This window comes from Echiichthys vipera, assembly GCF_963691815.1.
Source record: "Echiichthys vipera genome assembly, chromosome: 16".
NCBI classification, from domain to species: domain Eukaryota; kingdom Metazoa; phylum Chordata; class Actinopteri; order Perciformes; family Trachinidae; genus Echiichthys; species Echiichthys vipera.
Window position 1 is genome coordinate 16,344,209 of NC_139841.1, and position 24,071 is coordinate 16,368,279.

General features: G+C 38.6%; 2 protein-coding genes across 2 annotated transcripts; both read right to left on the reverse strand.

The window, feature by feature from the left end:
• Positions 1-1,605: 1,605 nt before the first annotated feature.
• On the reverse strand, positions 1,606-10,775 carry nt5c2l1 (5'-nucleotidase, cytosolic II, like 1; the record flags this gene model as incomplete). Its single annotated transcript, XM_083929936.1, has 18 exons — positions 1,606-1,679; positions 1,756-1,834; positions 1,946-2,122; positions 3,222-3,282; positions 3,790-3,841; positions 3,917-4,087; positions 5,390-5,456; positions 5,544-5,651; positions 5,742-5,777; positions 6,206-6,289; positions 6,382-6,435; positions 6,542-6,635; positions 6,788-6,845; positions 7,704-7,795; positions 8,571-8,666; positions 9,323-9,440; positions 9,614-9,687; positions 10,714-10,775. The coding sequence occupies 17 exons, from the start codon at positions 10,773-10,775 to the stop codon at positions 1,757-1,759; spliced, it is 1,482 nt and encodes a 493-aa protein (XP_083786062.1). The 3' UTR covers positions 1,606-1,679; position 1,756.
• Positions 10,776-13,484: 2,709 nt separating this feature from the next.
• slc2a11l (solute carrier family 2 member 11, like) lies at positions 13,485-18,885 on the reverse strand (the record flags this gene model as incomplete). Its single annotated transcript, XM_083930133.1, has 10 exons — positions 13,485-13,700; positions 14,254-14,355; positions 14,590-14,700; positions 16,564-16,751; positions 16,858-17,006; positions 17,684-17,813; positions 18,021-18,145; positions 18,280-18,440; positions 18,544-18,642; positions 18,862-18,885. 10 exons carry the CDS (start codon positions 18,883-18,885, stop codon positions 13,485-13,487), a joined length of 1,305 nt encoding a protein of 434 aa, XP_083786259.1.
• Between the last annotated feature and the right edge of the window lie 5,186 nt (positions 18,886-24,071).

A 24,071-nucleotide genomic window follows, 5' to 3' on the forward strand; every position in this document is an offset into this window, starting at 1 on the left:
TTACACAGGTGTGTGTTTTTCACCGTGGCGAGAACAAAATAAGAGTATTTATTAGGTTGTACACAAAAACATGCAGCAGTTTCACCTGGCAGTAGATGAGCTGCTGTATTTATTGTTGAGGTTTTAGAGCATGTATTTTTACTGTATTTTATCGTATCTTACTGTATTTGATTGTGACTTATATATATTATATATTCAATATTGGTGACTTGTTTTATCAGATAAAACAGTTTTAACTTGTTTGCACTGTTCAACCGGTTCACAAACAACACAAACACACACACACACACACACACACACACACACACACACACACACACACACACACACACACACACACACACACACACACACACACACACACACAGATCGATCTGACCTGAGTCTGTTGCAGAGGTGATACACTGCCATCCAGTGGAGAACAGATGCAGGTCAAAAGGAAAACCTTAAAGCAGGGGCGTCCACCCTGCTCTTGGAGGGCCACTGTCCTGCATGTTTTAGGTTTCTCCCTGCTCTAACACACCTGATTCTAATAATTTTAAAACTTTTGACAAGCTTCAGCTGCTTGGTAACGAGCACGGCATTAGAATCAGGTGTTCTAGTTCTAGTTCTGGTTTCATTTTCCCAGATTTTACATCATCTGTCCCTGAAATTTCAGCCTCCTCCTCATTGAGAGAGATAGGAGAGAGAGAGGAGAGGAATGGATAGATGGATCTTTGTGGTGCTGAAAAGTGGCATTTGAAAAAAATACAATAACAATAACAATCCGTCCTTCCAGAAACATTGCCCTTTTTACTCTGAATGATCCGCAGACTTCACTTTGGAGTTTTAATTGGAACTACTTTCTACTAAATAACTAGTCCCCATGAAAACTGTCTGTGTGAGTTTCAGGAGCCCCAAACATAATGTACAATGATTATGTGAGCATGTTCTTTAAAGGTCCCATACTGTAAAAAGTGAGATTTCCATGTCTTTTTAAAGAATGTATTATAAAGCAGGTGGAGGTGCTATATACATACTGTGAAAGTATAAAATGGCTCAATCCACAGGGAAATGCATACAGCCTGTATTTAGAAACTGTATCAAATCACAAAAATGCTGTTACAAGCGGCGGAAGCGCGGATGCAGAAGACATAGAAACACTCAAACATCAATCAAACATTAAAGCATGAAAACATGTTCTAGTAGAAACCAAAAGCACAAGTATGAACCTGAAAATAAGAATAATATGGGACCTTTAATATTAGCTGAGATTCTGCACCGACAGGTTAATGTTACTTAAAGTTGTTGTACTTAAAAAAAACAAAAAAACAATGACAACAAATATGAATAATTTATTGAAATGATTCAGCAGAGGTTGCAAAAACAACAAATACATAGTTACCAATTAAAAACCATTTCACAAACCTAACTTAATGTGCACGTGCACCACAGACACATTAACACTCATATATACAGTAAACCTGAGTCTGTTATTTTGTTTTGAATCCTAAAATCTTATTTCACGGCATAACACTTCATACCCACAAGGTGGAGCAATACGTTTTCTGTAAAGGAGTCACACCATAGCTGCAACAAACCCTTTATACAAGCAGAGGTGCCAACAGTCACCTTCATCAGTGAACAGAAATTCCTCTTCGGCATCGTCGCGTGTTCTTTTGAAACACCTGTCTCCATCACTGCGACAGAGAGAAATGTTAGTAACCATTAACAGAATTCAGATCAAGTTGAATACTGCATCATAAAGATATTAACCTCAGTTTCTGTTCATCGTGACAATGTTGTTGGTGACAGTGAGCTCTGAGGCATGCGGAGACACCGCTTCATGGGGCATCTGAAAGAGTTCATGATTGACAGATGAAAAGTGGACGTCATGATGAACTATGAAAGAACACAGATTTGTTTTCTGAACAGGTGTAAATTATGGGTTAGGGCGAGGGCTAACCAGGACTGGGGGAGCCATGAAGAGGTAATTTAAGGGGTAGTGCAGCAGATTGAGGAAGGTGGAGGAGTACAGATCTGCATAACGCATCAGCTGGCTGGCAAACAGCGTCTGTCTGGAGCCGCTGCGCAGGAGGCTGCCCATCTGGCCGTAAGACATGTCCATTCTGTAGGTCAGCACCTGCAAACACAGACAACAAACCACATCAGCAGGAAAAACTGGAGGGTAATAAAACATCATAAACACAACTGCTGCACAACCGACATCTCCTTTTTGTTTTTTTGTTGAAATAATGCAATCTCAAAGTTATTATTATTGTTATTCTCAAAAAGAAAGGAATCCCGCACACTGTTCATTGCTTTCACTTCCTTTACTACCATACTGTAAAATATATATATCATTATTGTTATTATAAAAAGTGAGTTAAAGCAACCGACAGAATGCAGGATTATGTGTTTATAAGGTTTTTTTTACCTACACACCTGTCACGGAGACAACATCAGGAGCTTCCTACAAATAGTAACAAAGATGTGGACACGAGTTTCCATGACTTGACAGAAAACAAAAGACTTAAGACTTGAGTTGGACTTGGAAGTTAAAGATTCATGACTTGAAGTGAGACAAGATGACTCAAATGACTTGTTTATGTTCATCCTATGTTTTCAGTTTAAATACAAAATATTAAAACTGTCTGGGTGTCGCGTATTTCAGTGTAAGAAGCTTTTCTAAAAATGAATTGTTGTTTTGTTTGATTACACTTATTTCACTGAATATCAATAACTATAACACAAATGAAATTCATTGCCATGTCTGTTGAACAGGTCAGATATATTGTCCCGTCTCATAGTTAGACATTGTTGTTTCTCTTTGTAAAGACTGGATACTGCAGGTAATACTGCACTATCTTGAGGAGAAAAGGAGACATGACAATACTTGATAATTAAAAAAATTAGACTTAGGACTTGCTTGAGACTTGGACCAACTGACTTGAGTCACATGTCTGCTGAGTAGACAACAAATGTCCCATTATTTCATGTGTTGTTATTGATCTAATTAACTGCTGTACTGATTTGGGGGGAAGATTTTGAATGGAAAACTAAACCTTTACCTTCCTGCATGCGCTTGAATATTTCTAATGACAGTGAAGCGGTGTCTTAAATGTTCCAAGCAACAAGACAGAAACATCTCGAGCGACATATTGTGTCCACTTCTGAAACCCCTGTATAACTATCTGAAAAAACAGAAAAAATGAGGATGCGTTAAGATACGTAGAGCTCACCTTCACTCGCGTCTGAATGGTCTCGATTTCAGAAGACTCTCGACTGTCACTGTCCAGGTTCCTTCAGACGACCAACAAAGAAAACAATTAACTACGTAATTCAGCGTCATGCAACCATGTTGTAGTTCTCGTACAAAGTCAACAATGAAAAGCTGATGTCATGGCAACAATGTTACTAAAACGTAGTAAATGCTTTCATAAATGTCACGCTTCAAACAGGGACTTTAAAACATCAACAAATGACAAATGTTTCATAATAAATGAGTAAAACCTATTTTAATCACTAATATACATGATTTGTTAGTTTTTCTAAACATTTCTGTATGATCTAAAGCTAAAAATGATTTACAAATGATGAATTTCTAAAAGTATACTTAACTCATGCCTTTACTAATGGTACAATGTTATACATTATTAGACATTCTTAGGGTATAAATGCTAAATCATAGATTATATTTAATATAATATAATTCAATGTGAGCTCATGATTAATCCATCATTTCTTGGGTGTTAATCAACATCATAAAAATTCAATAACTGTTGATCATGTAACAACAAAATAACTCACTTGTAAAGTTCAGCTAAGAAGGCGTCAAGACGTTTCAGCTCCTCAAACACATCTGCAAAAACCAAGAAAGTCATCAAGACTTTGAAACGATCAAAATAAAACAGCAACATCGTCTACTTGTTCTTACTTTTCTTCTCCTCCCACACTTGCAGCTCCTTGTTGAGCTCCGGTACAACCAGAAAAGTCTTCCAGCCCTGGCGTTTCTTAGATTTGAGGATGTCGCCAAAGATGTGGTCGCCAACGTAGAGGATGTCTTTACCTTTGACATCCAGCAGATCACAGATGATGTCTGAAGATCCTGCAGAAAGACATTTGTTCTAAATATAACGTGAGCTCACATTGAAGAGGGTTTCAATTATAACAACACATTCACATCACAAGCACACAGAACAACGCACGTACTGATGGAGGATTCGAAAGGCCGAAATAATTCGATTTTCATACCTTAATATTTAACTGTGAAATTCAACCACAACTGAATACTTAATAGGTTTAATAGTTTGATATCTGAATTTGTAAAGTTTCTCATGTTAAACAGTAATAAACTTGCTCTATAGCACCTTTTTAAACAATGTTACTGTCCAATTCAGTCTTCATTTCCATTTACCAGGGGTACAATGATACAATTCTCTCTGTGTCTCACTGTTTCGGAACTCAAAATGTTACCTGTACCAATATTAGTTGATGCAGATCAGATAATTAGTTTGTCAGTTATGCCCCAAAGCTGTGGAACAAACTACCGTTCGGCCAGCTCGCTAGATATTTTTAAAAGCAAGCTAAAAACGTATCCCTTCACTTTAGCTTTAAACTAACCCTGGTCATTTTTACACAACTTGAACTGCTATTTGTTAGTTTTGTCATAGTACAGTGCAGAACTTGTACTAGTATCTCTTTTTTATAGTAGTATCAAGTGGGTCTTATCCATGTGAAGATGTGTTTTATGTATTTTATTCTTAACTTGTTTATGTTTTATCTGTGGGTTTTAGCTTTCATCTTATTTTACATAACTTGACACATATATTACTGTTTTTATGCATTTTACACATTCTGTGTCTTTTTAATGTGAAGCACTTTGGGCTGTATATCATGTATGAAAAGGTGCTATACAAATAAAGTTTATTATTTAGTAATATTATCTGTAAAATAAGAAAGCAAAGTATATCAGTATGTTATTCCTTAACCTTTTCCTTTTAAAGTCAACTACAACAGCATAGCAAAATTCCTAAAATTCACTAATGGCTTTTTGAGTTTGGTTTGCTGCTCAAAGATTCGCAGGGGTCCCATCTGGCCATCCCATCTTGCCTGTGCAGAATTTCATTGAGTTTCTGTCTGAAAAACTACTTACCCAATATGAAAGTATAGGCCAAAATTGGACATATCAATAATCAACTTGGGTGTAAATAGGTTCCTTTTCTTTTTATTTTCATCCACATCTCCGCAGTTTAAACTCTCCAAACTGCGCTGAGCAAAGGAGCTTTGGATTAATCATAATAAAAGTATTGTGACATCTCAGAGTTTCTTAACCTCCAATTTCCTTGTTTCCGAATTTCTGAAAAGAAAACAAAGAATTAAAGAAAAACAACTCATGAATAAATCTCACCTCCAGAGTAAACAGTTCCATGTTGGAGGTCGCCTGTGTACGTCCCAATCCGAAGCTTTCCTGTGTCCTGTGTCCCAAAATACAACGTATTATTGAAACCTGCTCTGATTCAAACACAACATCTAAATCTTCTGTATGGGAGACTTTTTCATACCGTGTCCACTTGTCTTAGCACAGTCCCCTCTGCGAAGAACAGCGGCTTTCTGGTGTCCACCACGATGAGGTCAAAGAAGGAGCGCCAGGAAGTTTTCGAACTTCCAGACTACAAATGAAGAGTAATGAGAAATTCACAATGTAATTCAATTCAATGGATGCATTCTGAATATTCAAAGCAAAGTTAAAATGATCTTACCTTAGCAGTATTTTCAAGCAGGTATTTCATAATGGCCTTGATAAGGAATGAGGAAAAAAACATTTTAAACGTCTCCACTTTATTTTCATATAGTCTATGATGTTTAGCACCGAAGCCCTGTGTGACATTTTTCTTCCTAGTGATACATTTTCTAGGTCTGATCTAAAATGTTTTCTCTTTTGTCTATTTGGCTTAAGAACAGGTGAAAACAAGGTTTTGCAGGAAGATCTTTCTAAACTCCTTTTTTTCCTTCATTATTAGAACATGGGGTAGTGCTGCCTCTTGTGGCTGAAATGAGTATTACAACAACTGTTATCTGACATTAATTGTTCTTCTGCCAAAACCTTTTTTTAAACAGGAGAAACAACAAAGCAGATCAGACTTAGAATATGGATTTTTATTCTAACTTGACCGTCAGGACTTCTGTAGTTTAGCCATGGTACACTATATTCTTAGAGGCTCACCTCAGTGTAGGCGTAGTCACTGTTGGTGGCAAGGAAGACCTTGGCCACGACTTTAATGCGGGTCAAGAGTATGGGGAGATTTGGCTGTAAAGAACACATTCATGTGTTGAATATTGCAACTATTATAACTACAAATTTTTTGTCATTTTGGTGCATAATCTTATCAATTTACTCACATCTTTAATAACGTATTTGTCCAAATTCTTGATAGTTCGCCCCTTTAGGATTCCCTTTACGACACAAAGATTTAACAGTTAGAAACAAAGTGTTGTTTTCCACGGCAACAATGGGACACAATTCTACATCTTTACAGAGAGATTTGTAAATTGAATTCACCGTATCGTGAATAAAGTCCATTGCACTTCGGACATCCTGGAACATGCTCCTGAAGGACATAAACAAGTCCCCGTGCTGGAAACCTTTTAGGAGGCTGAGAGAAATGTAACAGCAGAGAAAGAGTAGTTAAGTATGACAAATAATTCACTGCTTCATTTATAGTAGTTTAGGGCTGGATGATGAGAAAAAAAAGAAGCGTAGATGAACAGTCAAACATATATGAGGGTAATAAATGACTATATTCACTTTGTGTATCTGGTGCATCTGGTGAAGAAGTCCACAAGGCAGGTGTAGAAGTAAGTTTCTGCAGGGTGCATGCAAACACACGTCAGTTTATACTTTTAAGTTTCTGACAAGAGAGCAGACAAGATAATTACAGACTCTATATCTTTATATCTCTAAAACGGTTTATCCGATCTGCTTCACACTTGACCCAGGGGAGTGTTTTGTTAGATGTGATGCCGTTTGGCCAGATGGTGGTGCTATCATAACAAACTTTATGTTCTGGCCTGTAACTTTTGAACTGTAAGTCTAAGAAACACAATGTAATCATTTACCATTTTGAACTGTGTCCAAATCAGTTTTCTCGCTTTTCGTTCTATATATTTATTTATTTTTTTAGCAACGCTCAGCATATTGATACAGAACATCTTTTGATGATCCATACAGTTTAGCTACAGTTGACCATTAAAGTTTGATCAAACGCCGTGGGCAGTGCTTCTATTACAAAAACTAGCATATCTCCTGAATGCTTTGTGCTATTCTAAAAACATTTGATGGACATGTGCAGATATGAGATCTGAGTGGACGTGACAAATTTGGTGCCATCTGGCCAATACGTGGCGCTGTAGCAACATCATCTAACTATGAAGGAAGAAAATCTCTGTCTGTGCAATTATGCATGTATGACTGTCCTTGGCATATGTCAAGAACCGTTCAGCCAATCAACTTCACACTTAGCAGGTGTTTTGCTGACGACCCAAGAAAGTGCAGTATCAACTAAACCACTATTTTCATCCTCTTCATACATAATCAACAACACTACCCAATCAAGAATGTGAAGAAGAAACAAAGAATGAAAGAAAAGAAAAACCTTCATAATTTCTTTATCTTGCAAAAGATTAACTGTCAAATTCAACATTTCTGCAGGTGCGTTTGATACCTGAAAGATTGAAGAGAGTGTTAAGAATGTAGAAACGGTCTGTGTCGTCCCTTTGAATGAACTTGTTGGGGTAGTAGTTGTGAATGTCTCCTCTGTGGAACACAAACATAACACGGGTCAATATAACATACGCACAAATAAAAAAATAACTGACTGAAACAACACACAGCAGCAAACAAATGTGCATAATTTTTATATTTCCGGGTTATAAAATGTGAAATCTTGTGATAATCTATTAAAAACAAACTACTTAGACTCACTCATTTATTTTATCGTTATTTTATCGTTTATCTGCTGCTGTTGTTTGTAACCAGAATACAAGTGAAACCACACTGAGTCAGCTCATCTCAGCTGATGGCCGTGCTGTAGTCAGAATTAGCTGTGTGTGTTTTCTTTGTCAATAAACAACAAGGAGTAGCATTCGAACACAAATTTCGATCAGGTTTTGGTTAAACTGCTCCAACATAAGGGCGGGAAAGTACTAAACTATAGGGGTCTTAAGTCTTAACAAGACATCTATCTACTGTTTGCATCAGCATCATAAGCCAATAATATACTTTATGTTTTCTAATCAGTCCATTTTAATACCACTTAGTGTGTTCAGGTGTACAGAGACCCTATCCCAGCATGCATCTGGCAAGAGGCGGGCACCCTGATTTCCCCTAGTTTGCATGTCTTTGGACTGATGATGCCAGGTTTCTGTTTTATTTCTTCTAGCTTTTTAAGATGGGCTTTACTGATTAAAGTAACCTGTTGTATTGTTAAGTTTGCATGTGCATCCGTCTCTGTCTGACCTGGAGATGTCCATGATCAAACAACAATTCAAAACTATTTCTGAACCTTATTGTGTAGATATTGTGACTTTACCCTTTAAGGAAGCGGAAGCCATGACTGCAGACTAAAATATTCCCATTTGAATCCACCTTCAGGAGGTTCCCGTATGTGGTGTCGATCACTAAACCGCTGAGGGGGGAAAAAGTAAAAGAGGTGTGAACGAGGTTATCGACATGAGCTTGAAGCATATATGTAGGAGGCCACAGTGTTTATTTCAGGACTGCAGCTAGCACATTATTGATGAATCTACTGATTATGTTTTTCAATTAACTGATTAATCGTTTGATCTACGAAGTGTCAGAAATAGTGAAACTTCACTAATTCAATCATAATTTCCTAAAACCCAAGTTGATGTCATGTTGCTTGAAAAGAATACAAACATTACTCTACTATCAAAATATAATATATACTCTTCGATAACTGTTTCAGATCTAGTTTCATCTTATTTTATACAAAATTTTGTCTTTATAATCAAATTTAGGAATAATTATCCACCAATTTGAATTAGTGTTTTTTACTTTGATGTTTGTTAATTAAGGGGTTTATCCTTAAACTTTCAAATAAAGCAAAGAGTTGTATTTTGGGAAAACCTGTGGGCCGTGGATAACATCATCCATACACTATAATAACATATACAGCATATCTTTCCCAAATTGTGTTCCCTGGGCAAGAGAGAAAGAAAGGAAAAACAGATTGAATGTTATCTTCTGTTTGAGTAAGTCAGATAAACAGATTATTTAATTGTTGCATGACTTCTCAGTTACAGATGTACATTTAAAACTAACCGTGTGGGGAAGCTGGGGTCGTATGTGTAGCGTAGAAGCTCATGAGGGTATCCAACAGACACCATTCTGTCTCTTATCAGCTCAAAGCCCAGGCTCTCATAGTCAGGAGACTTATACACTGCAAACAAACACACAAACACGAGCGCCGTCAGCATAAAGCCGGTAAATCTTGTGTGGCCAGTTTAAAGAAAACCCTTAAGTTATAGTATAAAGAAGTCGTTAAAGTTCAGATTCATAACTTCTTCACTGTGACATGACATGTTACACATCAAAGGTCTTTCTGCCACATACTTGCCATCGTGTAGTCCATGTCAAACCCATAGCATTTGATGTTTTCCAGTGTCAGACTTCTGTTGACGAAGACCCTGTGATCAAACAAAACAACACAGCTGAAATCTGTAGATGCATGACTAAAAAAAACAGCAAAAGACCTACAGTATACCGGTGTCACGGGTTCACTGTAAATTCCATTGGTGGATTTGATTGAAGTTTGAAGTTTGTGCAGTTTGCATTAGTTCTGCAGAGGTTGTGTTCATGCGAACCTGAGGTGAAGACGTCATCTAATGTTAGGAAAACTTTTATTGTTGTTTTAAAGTCAAGATTTGTTGCTTTTCTGTAAGATTATTAGGTTTCCTCTTGGTTGCATTAACGCCTCTTTTTTTAGAAACCAATTCAGCTACATTTAAACCTCATAGCTCCTATTTCCTTCTGGGTGGAGCTGGGTGGAGGGTAGAGATGTTATCATTGCCCCCAACTATCTCCGTCACTGTTTCAAATGACTGCAAAGGAAAAGATGAATGATGATATATTTGTAACAGACTGTCTTGCTGCCTGGTGCAACTGTTCATGGTTTTCCTGTGTCACTATGCCCCTCTTTATCAGTGACACCCTGACACACAGAGAGAGCCCTATCTGCAGCACCTCCAGTCTGAACGGCCCAGTCTCAACTCTCCCTGACAGTTCATACATATAGGGTTGCTGTAAATAATTTAGCCGCAAGCTCTTGTTTTGTAAATGTGTTGTTGCTGCTGTGCTGCTGCTGCTGAGCTACTGGTGATCTTTCTCCTGAGATCACTCTGAGTGTTTCTGATGCAAGCATGCTTATAATGTAGAGTGGCGGCTATTTCTGCTGATTTATTTAAATCCTATTCTGGATTGAAGCAGGTGAGGAGGGTCAGGAAGCAGTTGTGATTTGTGGGATAACTGTTATAGCCTAATGACTAACTGTATAATAATGTAGTCCAATAATGTTAATAATGTAGAAAGAAATACAGGACATCTCCAGATCTGGTGTGGTGGCCAATCACAGAAATGACAAGAAAAGTACTGTAGAAGGTTGTTGGGGTTTCCAAAAAATAAAAAATACAAAAACTTCACACATTCTCACTCACATTTGCTCATAGCCTCTCTTCACCCTGGGCTCCTCAGAGGAGATGCTGGGATCTGTGTCCATTGCGTCCTTCTCTCGTCCAATCCAATCTCGCGTCCTCCTCTTGTCCAACTCTCGTGAGTTCAATTCATGTGCAACACTTCTGCGGTCTGCTACTCAGCACTTTTTGCAAACACTCATTGGTGAGGCATTTAAATGTCCTCATTTACCCAAACGTTGTAGGCGTGGATATAGTGTTTTTCTCTATTTCGTACACGCAGGCGGAAACTCCTCCCTGTGACTTTTTGCGTGGTGGTGATGCAAACGGCAGCGACCCACGCGCTTACTCGTCCCTAGAAGACATTTAGCTGTGAGCAGATTGTGTTATCAGAGGCGCACACATGTGCCGGGCATACACGCCTGCGTAATAGCGAGGAGTTCCCCGATGGATGTCAATACCGCAGCTAAACTGTGTTCATCAAAACAAAAACCATTCAGATCATTCATTCATTCATTCACCTTCAAGTATTTCGGCAACATGTAGCCCGCTAGAGACACTACAGGTGAATAGGGCAACACGTTTAAGTAATCGATATCATCATGGAAGTTCCCAAGTAGATGACTTACATTATTTAAATATGCAAAGTAGCGCGGATCGGTCCCAGTTTAGAAAGCTGAACATTTGATAAAGGTTCAAAAAGATTGTTGTATTTCGTATTAGAGTCAAGATTTTTTAAAAAGGGGGATTTTGGCTCTTCTCTTTTTATCACTCCGCAGAAAAACCATCAATGTCTTTAGGAATAAAATGTGATATAAACCAGGCAATGGCAGATATACCTACAGTATACCTCCCTGTAAAAACCGTCGGTATAAGTGCTACAGAAGTAGAGATTCCTGGTGCAGAGTACTGTGTGAGAAAAAATAATAATTTTGAGAAAACAGCTTTTGGAGATATTAATTGTAAAATTGCATACATTTTGCAAGACACTTCAGATGAATAGGGTAAGGAAGGTCAACTAAAAGCTATCACCATGAACCTTCACCAGTTAATTACTTACATGAAGTAATCAAGGAACTCGCCCAAGCATTGTAAAAAAAAATGTTACAGATTTCCGTCCGTTCTCACATGAGGGCAAACATGGATATTAAATAATCAGTCTTGACAGCACTAATTCAGCACTAATCATCAATCAGTGTTTCTGCATAACTGCCATGATACTCATTTATTTTATGCTGTGTGTGTGTGTGGGTGTGTGTGTGTGTGTGTGTGTGTGTGTGTGTGTGTGTGTGTGTGTGTGTGTGTGTGTGTGTGTGTGTGTATGTGTTTGTGTGTGTGTGTGCCCAGGGACTGCAGATCCCTTTCCCAAATCATCTTTTCGCACTATGTAACCAATTAGTTGTGTACATGGTCCCTGAAACAAATAAACTAAAGACAATTATTTTATTACAAGGTTTCTGAAATGTTTCAATGTGCAAATTATGCATTATGTAATGCTAACTTTTACTGAATTAAGGCGAAACCTACAGAAGCAAATAGACAAAGTGCAGTAAAATAAATAAACTAAACGTATAATTTGTGGATGTTTTGGATGTTTTCTTTCTTTAAGGAAGCAAAATAGCCCAAAATCTAAAAATTGACCACAAAAATAATGTTTTTGCCTGGAGTGCCTCCCCTTAAAGTATCAAAAGTATAAAACCTAAAATACAAACAGATCATCTCATTAAAAACATCCACAGAAGATACATATGTGGAGCATAAACCAGGTTTTATGATCTCCCTGAGGGGAAAAGACTCAATGTGATTTAGGGGAGATTGAAGAATATTTTCTGTTTTATTGTTCATTATTTTAAATGGCTTCACTTTTTACATCTCCATGTCTGATGAGTTATGCTTGTTGGATTATTACAAAAACTTTATGTGTGTTCTGGGAAGGGAACCTTTTATGTGATATAAAGTTTGCAGTGTAACGTTTTATGTAAGAAGGCTTTTCTGACTGTTGTGGGACTTGTTCAGGCATCATATAAAAGTGACATTAGTAGGCTAACCAACTGCATCTTATGATGACATTAAGATATTAAACTGTAAAGTAGTGCTATCTAATAATACAGTAGCAGGTGAACACACACACATTTGCCATTTATGTTTAGTTATGTTTTTATTTTAGTCATATAATTGAACAGCACTATCATGTTTTAGCATTTTTTCCCTCTACTTGTGTTATTTTCTTCTTTTAATATATAATATAATACATATTTATTGAGCATTGTTAGAGGGAGCGAGAGATCCAAGATTTTTAAATTTCTAACAACTGTTTCTTGTAAATGTTGTGCACATGATAATAAATAACTTGAAACAATGCACACACGATCCAATTCATGGTGAAGTTTTTGCAACCGGACACAAATATGTTGTTATCGCTATCTGTTTAGCCAGAGGTCAAACATGCGAACCCCACTGGTAACCAAGGACAAAGATGAACACAGCCTTTGTTTAAGTTCGCTACTAAAATAAGAACACACACAAAAAATAATGTCACAATGAAAACAAAGAAGATCCCAAGACAAATCATAAAAGACAGCAAAGCTTTATTTATATCCTGCTGCATTGTTCACATGGCCGGCTTAGTAAAATTGACAATGTCAAATGTCATAATATAATTAATCCGTATGACTATGTGGGTTTTATCTTGTATTTCTGCTACATTTGAGCAATTTAAATCTTCTCAATGTGATATAACATGAATCTTTAAGCTCAATGTTCCTTGTTTGACACCCTATGACCTCTGTACATGATCAGAATTTGGTCTCGTCTGTTTGGTTTCCATCAAGTTTTTGTTTGGTGAATGTTGTCGTCTGTGACTGTCCAGCTTTGCAGTGCATCTTCTGAAACTCAGCAGCAATCTCCAGTGATGTCAGATTCTCAATGTTAGGGACGTTGAACTTCACATACAGTCCAGAGGTGAAGCAAAAAAACAGGAATATGAGAAAGCTAAAGGATTGCAGTTTCTCCTGGAAAAGAAGCATTTTGGAGGACATTCATAAATCAGTGTGAGTGATGCATTTCACCTGAATAGTTATGAATGAATATATCTACTAGCCTGTAGTTACATAAGCCAGAACTGGCCAAGATAATAAGGTACTTGCCACTATGAAAGGGAAGGTCATCCCTATGAAAAACATGCCAGTCCAGTTGATAGTGAGGCTAATGGTGTTTCCAGCTGCTTTGAACGACTCAGGTAATATTTCCGATGCAAAAGGAGGTGTTACTGCAGCTGAGGGTCAAGAACACAGGAGGGTTATAAACACTGCACTTTGACAAAAACCAAAATGGCAATCCATGAGAAATGATAGCTGTACCTGGTCCACCGGAAAACAGTAAAATGAAGATGAAAACGAGGAGCATGTTGCAGTACCGTATCCAGGAAAACTGATTCTGAAGGCAATTAAAAGATCTGTCGCATTATTTGAGTTTATGAGTGATCTGAGTTGCTGCCAGTCAGCACTTGTCATGTTTAAGCATCGAAATATGCAGACATATGCTCCAGACAGTGTGCTGACTCACTTGCAGGTACAGAGTGATGGTGAGGAGGGTCAGTGTTGCAGACATACCCATGTATCCTCTGAACAGCAGGGCTTTTTTGCCTGTATTCTCAATAATCATTAACTACAACATTAAAACACATGAACAGCAGTAAACCACAAGGGGGAGCTCTAAGTATACATTAGAACAGGTGTCACACAGATGGCGGCTGAGAGAGCAGAAGAAAGTTTTCTTTTCCCTAAATCACAAAAAGAAGTAATTGAAAAACAAAAGAGGGTTTACTTTTAAAATTCACTGATGGCATTAGGCCATAAAAAAAGATGAATCATGATGTGGTAGCAATGAAATAGGACTTACACAGGCTAAAGCGGTGCACAACTCACACAGCCCTGTTCCCAACGTGACATAACGTAGCTGGTGTTCTTGGATTCCCGCAGCACGAAACACCTCAAAAGAATAAAAGTACACCTGGAGGGAAGAAAGTTAATGAGAATCTAATGACATGTCTGTTTGGAATTTAAAATGTACACATGTTCACATTGCCAGTTTTGAGTTTAATATGCCCAACAGGCTTGAGTGCAGTAGTGCAATGAGGAGAAATGGCGTGGAAATAACCTCATTTGAATGTCTGATTCGCTTTGATTGGAAAAAGAGGGCTTTGTGGGGGAAATGAAGCATTAATGCCAACTTGGGTTTAGCTCACACATCTGACTGTTATCAAATGGCATTGATTAAAACTCTCCAAATAGGCATGCATACACAACCAAAGATGTAGAAATAAGTTCTCAAACAATCTTTACTTCTGCATCTGGAATTCGCATTCACTCTAGATACAGATTCCTGTATTAAATGCTTTACAAAGATTAATCAGCAGAAGGGGGATCTGACAATGGTGCAAAAATTCCTTGGAGCCAACAGAGAAATGAATGAAGCTCTGGTTGCCTTGAAGCACAGTGATGTGGCACTTTCCTCCCCCGACAGCATCCTATCATGGTGGTTGTGAGAGAGGATGAAGGGTTACAAATTGTCGTTTGTGAGGTAGAAGTCCTCTGTCTCATCTAGTGATAGTCCAGACCTATCACTAGATGAGACAGAAGACTTGGAGGCTCTCACACCTATTCACATCCTTCTCTTAACAGGAAAACTAGTTTTACAACCTGGACTTTTTCAACAAGGACATCTATACATCTGAAAGGATATTCAGCAGGTACAGTATACAGTATATGTGGCATTTTTTTGAAAACCTGTCATTTATCATCATTGCAGATGCTACAGCCACCCAAAGCTCTTGGATGATAGCCATGGTTTTGGAGGCTAAACCAGATGCCAAAAGCCTAATACACACTGTACACAGTGTACTGGAAAGGCATGTCACAAAGGTCGGTTTGCTACTAGAGACAACAGACTAGACCAATATGAACCGGACTTTTCTTATTTTCACAGAAACATCAAAGTAGAGACAATTCAGTTAGGTGAAATACATGACACATACCACATATTATTGTGGATAATATATGCTTATTCATAGGGTGTTATGTGGCAGATTTTTTCTTGTCTGGGGCCAGTAACTTCCTGGAGTCTGGTTGACTGATAACTGTTCAAAAGTAAATGGTCCAGCACATAAACCCACTCTAAATTGTCCTTTTTACATTAAAACATTTTGTTGAAGGGATACTTTTCCATTTTTAAACCAGCTCTGTATCATGGGGCAGTGTGCACTTATAAACAGTGTTTGGCTTCTGTCCGTGGCAGAAATCTCAACAAAGCGTAGCAGTGGAGGAGCTCCGATTGTCTGAGCTCCATATGCTGCGGCCATTTAAATCAGCAAAGTCTATCTTTAAGTGACCTTTAGAGGTGTCAGCGCAATTGGTTATCCCGTTTCCAGTTTTTGTACTAAGCTAACCAGTTCCTTGGTTTAGCTGCATATTCAACAGACTGATGTGAGAGTTAGAGCCTATGTTTCATCACATCTAATATTTCAAGTGTATTTCCCAAAATTTCAACCTTTATGTCGAATCTTTTTGGACTTTGATGTTCATAAATGTAAACACTGAAAGAACCGTTTACATTAACATGGACCCATTTAGTCCTACATGTATATTCAACTTCCTATCAACAACTCACACAGCAAATATATTAACGCATACTGATGACCAGTGCAATTAATACTCATGTTCCAGGTTTTGCAAGCCTAATAATGATCATTATTCTACATTACCTAAAAAGAGCTGAAATGTCAGATTACACAAAGGAATGCAGTGTAACCCAAAGTGCAGTGAACATTTACTATTTTTGTGCAAAAGAGTGCTCATAGTAATACATATCACCCACGCTGCTGATGCCACAGAACTGCATTGTGATGGAGACAACGATGATGGTGAGGACTTGCCAGCGGACTGTTTGGTTCTGAAGCAGCTCCATCACTGAGCAACTGCGAATGTTCTGCAAAGCAACTCTCTCCTTCAACATCTCCTCCACATCCTTGCTGTGGTCCTTGTTGCCCCATAGCCTCCTTAGAGCTTGAGGAGGGTGACAAAGCAACAGGTTTAAGACCATTACAACAGAACTGAAAAGAGATTTATTCACAGAAAGGATCCTGTGAAGCACAAAAAGGATTTTTCTCACCTTTATCGCAGGACAGGCGGTCCCCTTTGTACAGCAACAGGAACCTGGGAGACTCTGGCAGGAAGGGCAAAGTGGAGAGCTGGAGTAACGCTGCCACACCATTGAAACCAAGCAGCCAGGGCCATCTCTCCTGTGTACCAAGCAACTCACTGCAAGGGCAACCATTGTGCAACAATTGAGCTTTCATAGTGGAAAATAATGGCATGCATACAAACACTAAATGGTAAAGTGTTTTGTTTAGAGGGACCAATTTTGTAAAAGTTTATTACAACTTGGGCATTTGGGGTTTTGTTTTTTTTTTGTTTTTGTTTAAAGTTTTCAGGCTATCATTCTGATAAATAAAATTGTATTCAAAGTGAATTATTGAGATCTGAGAGCACAGTAACATGACAGAAAAGAAGTGACAATAACAATGTTGTAACTAATTACGATGGTCAAAAATCAGAGCAGACTGTGTGTTTTTTTGTGAGGGGGCCTTAAAGACACAGGCGCTAAAATGGAGCATTTAAGACAGAGGGTGAATGCAGGTACAGACAGACAGTAATGTGTTTGGAACATTAAATCATCTTAATATGTTCTAGTAGAAACCCAGAATACAAGTTTGAATCCTAAAAGGAACATAAAATGTACTGTATTTAAATATACATATGCAGTCATGGTGTAAAACTTCATACACATCTGATTTAAGATTTCATCCATGTTGCCCTCCTGCACAGATAACACTGATTGATCTTTAAGAGAGTTCTGTCCAAATGTGAGCTGTCATTTGAACCTACCACCTGACCTCGTACTTGACTCACAGTATCAATGAGGGCGGTCACCTCACCTGATCCCTAGCAGCTGACCGCTGAACTTCCCTAAGGAACAGAAGGCAGAGATGGTCACACCCGCTATCCCTCGCAGCCTCTTGGGGGAGCATTCGATAATGTACATGGTGTGAGCTGCTAGACCGATTCCTAGAGGTGTACACAACGGAATCATACATTTTGAGAAGAGTCGATGACGATCAATAACTCAGTGACAAATGACAGAGGGAACTTATAAATAGAAATTGATTGTCTGTATAAGGTTAAATGGGGAGCCAAGAGTGATGGAGCAGCCATCTCTTTGGAAGATAAAGTAAAAAGAGAGACGTAATGGGTTTTCTCATACAGTAGGTTCACCTGTATTGATGCCGTAGAGAAATCGTCCCACTATGATCATCTCAAAAGACATGGCTGTTTGACTCGAGAACATCAACACAGCTCCAATTATAGCCACACAGTTGTTAAACAAAAGGGTTTGCCTTCTGTGGGACAGGGAGACAGAGAGCGTTAAAGCCTAAGGACATCATTAAAAAACAAAAAGTGAATCTGAAAGTTTAATCTTGTTTGTGTGTAGAGGTGCTACTTTAATGAACGTTTTCTGTTCATGTACAATGACCTGCCATATTTTGAGATCAGCTGACCAGACATCAGTGACCCCAGTAACCCCCCGATGCACAGAATGGACACAGTGAAGGACCAGATGAGAGAAACCTGCCACTGCTCCAAGGAGACACTGTATCTTTCCAGACATGTTTGGTTCACCAGATCCTTTATAAACTACAATTGTCAAATGTACAGTTAGTCTCATGTTTTCTGGTCATAATAGTACCTCTCCCCCTCTCTTTATTTTTTACCATGATTTATTTATTTTTGTACTTACAGCAGAAGGGGATGTCATCACAGATAAAATTAATCCATATTGAAATGTCCCACCAATGCCCGCTGCAAAAATGACAGCGATCACAGCAGGATAATCTAGCTGAAAAAAACGAAGCATATATTCCAAACATGTTATATCATCAAATTCTACTTTTCTCAAATCTTACATTTGTCAAATCATTTATGTTGGTTATGTTGTTTCTGCAAGCTACATGAATCACTCCTAATACACTCACTTAATAGAGCTTGCTCTGAACCTTCATCCCAAAAGAAAAAAAAATAGAGATAGACGGACAAAATCATTTTAAATATTACCTACCAGGAGTGTCAAGTACTGTGTCATACTGTTGGTCTGGTTGTTGTCATGTCTAGGGTATTTTCAAATGGCCCATTCAATTAGTGCAGAAGGCATTTAACTGTGCACTGAAATGACTAACTTTATATTGAGGCCAAAGAGGAAACAAGAGAGATCACATGCGTGTGTGTGTGTGTGTGTGTGTGTGTGTGTGTGTGTGTGTGTGTGTGTGTGTGTGTGTGTGTGTGTGTGTGTGTGTGTGTGTGTGTGTGTGTGTGTCTAAGTGGGCGGTGTATTTGTGTTTGCTTAAGGATTTTGTACAATGATGATGAAAGACTTGGTACAACCAGTATTAAAAGCAAGTTTTTTATTGTTTGCTATCAATCTATCTATCTATCTATCTATCTATCTAACATTGCTGTTCCAATCAGGCTGGAAATGAAAGTTTGCCAATTTAAATATTTTTAGGTTACAAGACCACAAGAACGTGACCGGCGGCTGACCAAAAAGTAAACGAGAAGAAACAACAAACAAAATATAACATATTTGTTTGTTTGCTGCTATATTAATGGTCTCAATAATGAGTACAGCCCCTTTACCCTTGCTGTGTTTCTTTGTTTTAAGTTAAGTGACTGTTGGCTGTCAGCTTCTGATCTAACTCTGCAAGAAAATGTTGAACTAGTCCTTTAAGGGTTCTTCAGATAACCCTGCTCATATCATCACCATCACTTATAATGTGATGAGTGTGATTTGAGACTTGCAATAGCCGAATACACGAGCCTGACTATAATCAGACCTACACTGAACTACAAACAGAAACCTCCTGCCATTCTGTCAGACAGCCTATCCTGCCAGATGTCACACAGCTGACCTCCAGGAAGGAGCTGGTGACGGCCGCCCTGCATTGTCAGTGGGAGGCGGCGGCTTCAGATGACAACACACCTGTATTGTGACAGACCACTGAAAGACTGAGACCTCTAAAAAAAAAGAACTGTCACAGGGACTGTTGCCAGCAGGAGATGAAAGCCCTTGCAACTTCCAGGGAAACTCTATTTAAAGCTTGACACAAGCAGAAGTGGCTGACACTGCATGAAAAAAGGCATTGTGACACATTTTACATATCATCTACACACAAAAGTAACCCATACTCAAATGAAAGTGAGGATGCTGCACAAACACTAATGTTTTTCTCAAGGAATCTACTGTTTTTTTTTTGTTTTGTCTCCTTAAGCTGCTACGGTGTGTGTGTGTGCGTGTGTGTGTGTGTGTGCGTGTGTGTGTGTGTGTGTGTGTGTGTGTGTGTGTGTGTGTGTGTGTGTGTGTGTGTGTGTGTGTGTGTGTGTGTGTGTGTGTGTGTGTGTGTGTGTGTGTGTGTGTGTGTGTGAGCGTGTGCGTGTGCGTGTGTGTGTGTGTGTGTGCGTATTGGTGTGTAAGCTTGTTGTTTTAAATGTGTCTTTAAAAGGTCTAGCCTATTCTTTTTGATGCTTTTAATGTTAAATTATTTATGAACTTTAAGGGATTGTACTGTAAATTTCGTAGTACTGGTTGATAATAATAATAATTGAACATTATTGAGAATCACATGATGAAGCACTGTGTATTGTCTTTTACTGTGGAAACTCCCAAATGTGTCCTGTCAATAAGCACCTCGACTGACTCATTCTCACTGTGGAAACGATGCGAAAAGTGCTGGGTTGGGTGAATTCTCGAAGACTTCGGGTAATAAGGTAAGTTAAAAAGTGCCACCCTGCACCTTCAGAGTCAGAGTGAGAGAAACAACACAGAATGAAAACAAGAAATTAGGGCACTGAGATCAGAGTGAGAAATAAAAAGATGTGCTTCATTGTGTTTGAGGAGGGAATAGCGAGACCAGACCCTGATTATAAATGGGAACTGGGGAACATGCTGCATCTGCCAAAGGCAGAGGAGAAGAATGATTGGTTTTATAGCCCCTGAAAACAGAGAGAAAATGTGAAAGCCTGAAATTGGATCACAAAAGAGTTACATTATCCTATTTTTGAAAGACAAAACGGTCCCTATATCAGGTAGATTATGTTTTTTATGCTGCCTGCTATTTGCTGGACAAAAATCACTGGTATCAAACCCCTCACACTGCACTTTTTACAAGGGCCTGGATCTCATCAGTAAAAACAACATACACAAAGACAAGCTGTCTTATCAGCTTCCTAACTTGATTGTTGGATAGAAGTTATTTTGAGCAGCTGGTAGCCAATTTGTAGGGCCACAGACATTATGAAGCTTCAGTGTGTGGAAAGCACACAAGACCCCAACTGCAAAGCAAATTAAAGCTGAACGCCACTGAGTAGGTTTATGTACATTCTGACTAAAACCAATAAAATCTAATAGAGAGATGAACGCAATACTAAGGCTAGTGTTATCAACGTCCACGTGAATATTAAAATCTCCTACAATGATTACTTTATCAGATTTAAGGACTCAATCTGGCAGAAACTCTTAGAATTCAGATAGAAATTCATAGAGTATGGACCAGGAGCACGGTACACTATAACAAGTATAATTGGCTGCACAGTTTTCCAGGTTAAATGTGAAAGACAAAGAACAAGACTTTCAAATGAATTATAATTTAGTTTAGGTTTAGAGTTGATTAATAGGCCTGAGTCATAAATAGCTGCAACACCTCCTCTTCGGCCACTGCCTCGAGGAGGAGGTGTATTAATATATTAATATGTATTAATATGACTGGGAGTGGATTCATTAAGGCTAACATATTCTTCATGACACAACCAGGTTTCAGTCAGACAGAGTAAATCAATATGGTTATATGATATCAAATAATTTATTAATACAGCTTTAGATGACAGGGATCTGATGTTTCACGCATTTTATTTTACAATTTTGTTGCATTATTGCAGATTCGGTGTTGATTTGTACCACGTTTTTCTGTATAGCTCCTCTTCTGTTAATTTTTGATTTAATTAATGTAGATGACCGTGAGGCACACCGCGTTTGTATAGGACTCTGACCTGGAAAGTGATCCACAGGGAGCACGGAGAGGTGTGCAAGACTGCAACTCTGCTTACTGTGCGTCTGTGGTAAGGGCATCGCAGAGAGGTTTATTAAACTATGACTCTGCATCCTGATCCCAACACTGGGTTGTTGTCACACAGTGTGTGCAAACCTTTCATCCACAGCAGGCATTATATTTGTAATCATACAAGTCTAATAAAATGTAGTAAAAGTTAACACCTTGGAAAAGTAAAGTGTTCACCTTTTGTAACATGGAATAACAAGTGACTAGGTAATAATAAATAAATAAGTAAAAGTTCTGAATAAACAGACCCCATAATTCCTACTATGAGTAATCAGTGAAGCACATTATCAGAGCTCATCAAAAACCTCATCCCTCTGTCAATCTCACAGCCTCTTGCATTGCCTTTAAATTTGCCATGAGGTGGCAGCACAGTTTGTGATGTCAGCATGCGTCTCTTACTCTAACAGACACTGTATGCCTTTCAGTGCTGCCTCTGTTTTTTTCCAGGCCATCACACAAACACTTGGCAGCAGAAACGGACACTCACAAGGAGTCGTGCCAAACTTGTAAGGTTCTTCCAAGTAGACAGAGAGTCATGGCAACGCTTGATCGTGATGAATAATGAATGGCTAACAGGTTCACTTTACAAGCAGCTTTTCAGACACACTCAATATATTCTCATTATCTGAGTGTGAACTGCAGTCCGGGCAGGGTGACTTATACCAACTGTTGTTTTTACAACTCCTCTGCCTCTGCTGAATATTTCCAGAAACAGTCAGTGAGTTGCATATATGATGGAACAATTTCTGCAACAGACACCTAACCACATGTGCCAGATGTTTATGACACAGAACCAGATTTTTGTGTGATCTCACGGTCCTGCGATCCTTACGTAATCTCATTATATCATATTACGAGAATCCAGCTGCCGTCCAATGTATGCCAAAAAAAACCCATGTTAAACTCAACTCGTCGTTTTTTCATTTGCTATAAAGTTTTAAGCTTTAGAGGCTAGGTGTTTCAACCTGTTTTTAGTCTTTATGCTAAGCTAAGCGCCTGATGTCTGTCTGTAGTTTAGTTGCCTTAAGCCCCTTTCCCACTGGACAAATAGCACACTAACACCCACTTACATCTGACTTTTGTCTTTAGTGGGAAAAGTTACAATTGGCATTCATGCAATCAATATTTATCAGCTCCAGCTTCAATCAGCAGTGATGGAAACCTGGGTGAAAATGAAAATTCTTGCTCCTATGACGCACTGTGTTTTCATCTTTAACTTCTGTGACTCTTTTGTCACAAATCAGCCACAAATTCTGCTCATACACAGCGCTCCAACGCAGCTCCAAATTAGTCAGCACCAAGTTTGAAAGAGAGTCTGAGATATAAAAGAGAATTAACCACACTTACATGTCACTGGCATCCATGCTACTCTCTACTGTTAACTAACCCTGTATTTTCCGGCAGGTTCGTGACATTGAACGTTACACACCAGGACGTGTAGCCACTCTGGAAGACTTGCCTTAAAAGTTTAATTTCACATTCACTTTCAGTTTTATTTGACAGATGTGAGGTAAATATTTGTTCCTATTTTAACAAACAAGATCCAGCTGCCAGGGTCCGCTGAAGTTTTTCTCATCTGTAGGTGGATGATGGGTCAGACTAATAATGGGATATAGACCAGAAGAGATCAAAAAGCAGTAAAGGTAAAAAACAAAGATGAATGACATTGGGATAAACCCTTGTGAATGTAGCTATCAAAGAAGTACGCTAACACACAATACCTGAGCATTGCTATTGGTAACGGCAATTTGTACATTCAGGTTCCCTTTGTCAGACGCACACACAAAAGGACACACACAGAATTCAAAGATAAAATGTGCAGAGCTTGTCAAATCTGTCCTCAAAGTGCCAGTCACGATGGATCAATTTTCCAATCTCCAGTGGCAGGAAACAGACTGATACAGCGGAGGATAAAGCAAGATTAATAAAAGGATTTAGCAGGTATTGATGTTAATAATAGCATTCAGTTATGTCAAATACAGTATGTTATTGTGAAGTAACCAGACTGTTTCCAATGTGACAGCAGTCAGGAAACACTTTCTCACTTTGTATGATACGTTCATCCTCAGTCGGTGGCGTCGGAGTCATAAAACAGGCCATAAAACACACTTGTGTATGAAAAAACAAGACACACAAACCAATCAGGCAGTGGATTACTGCC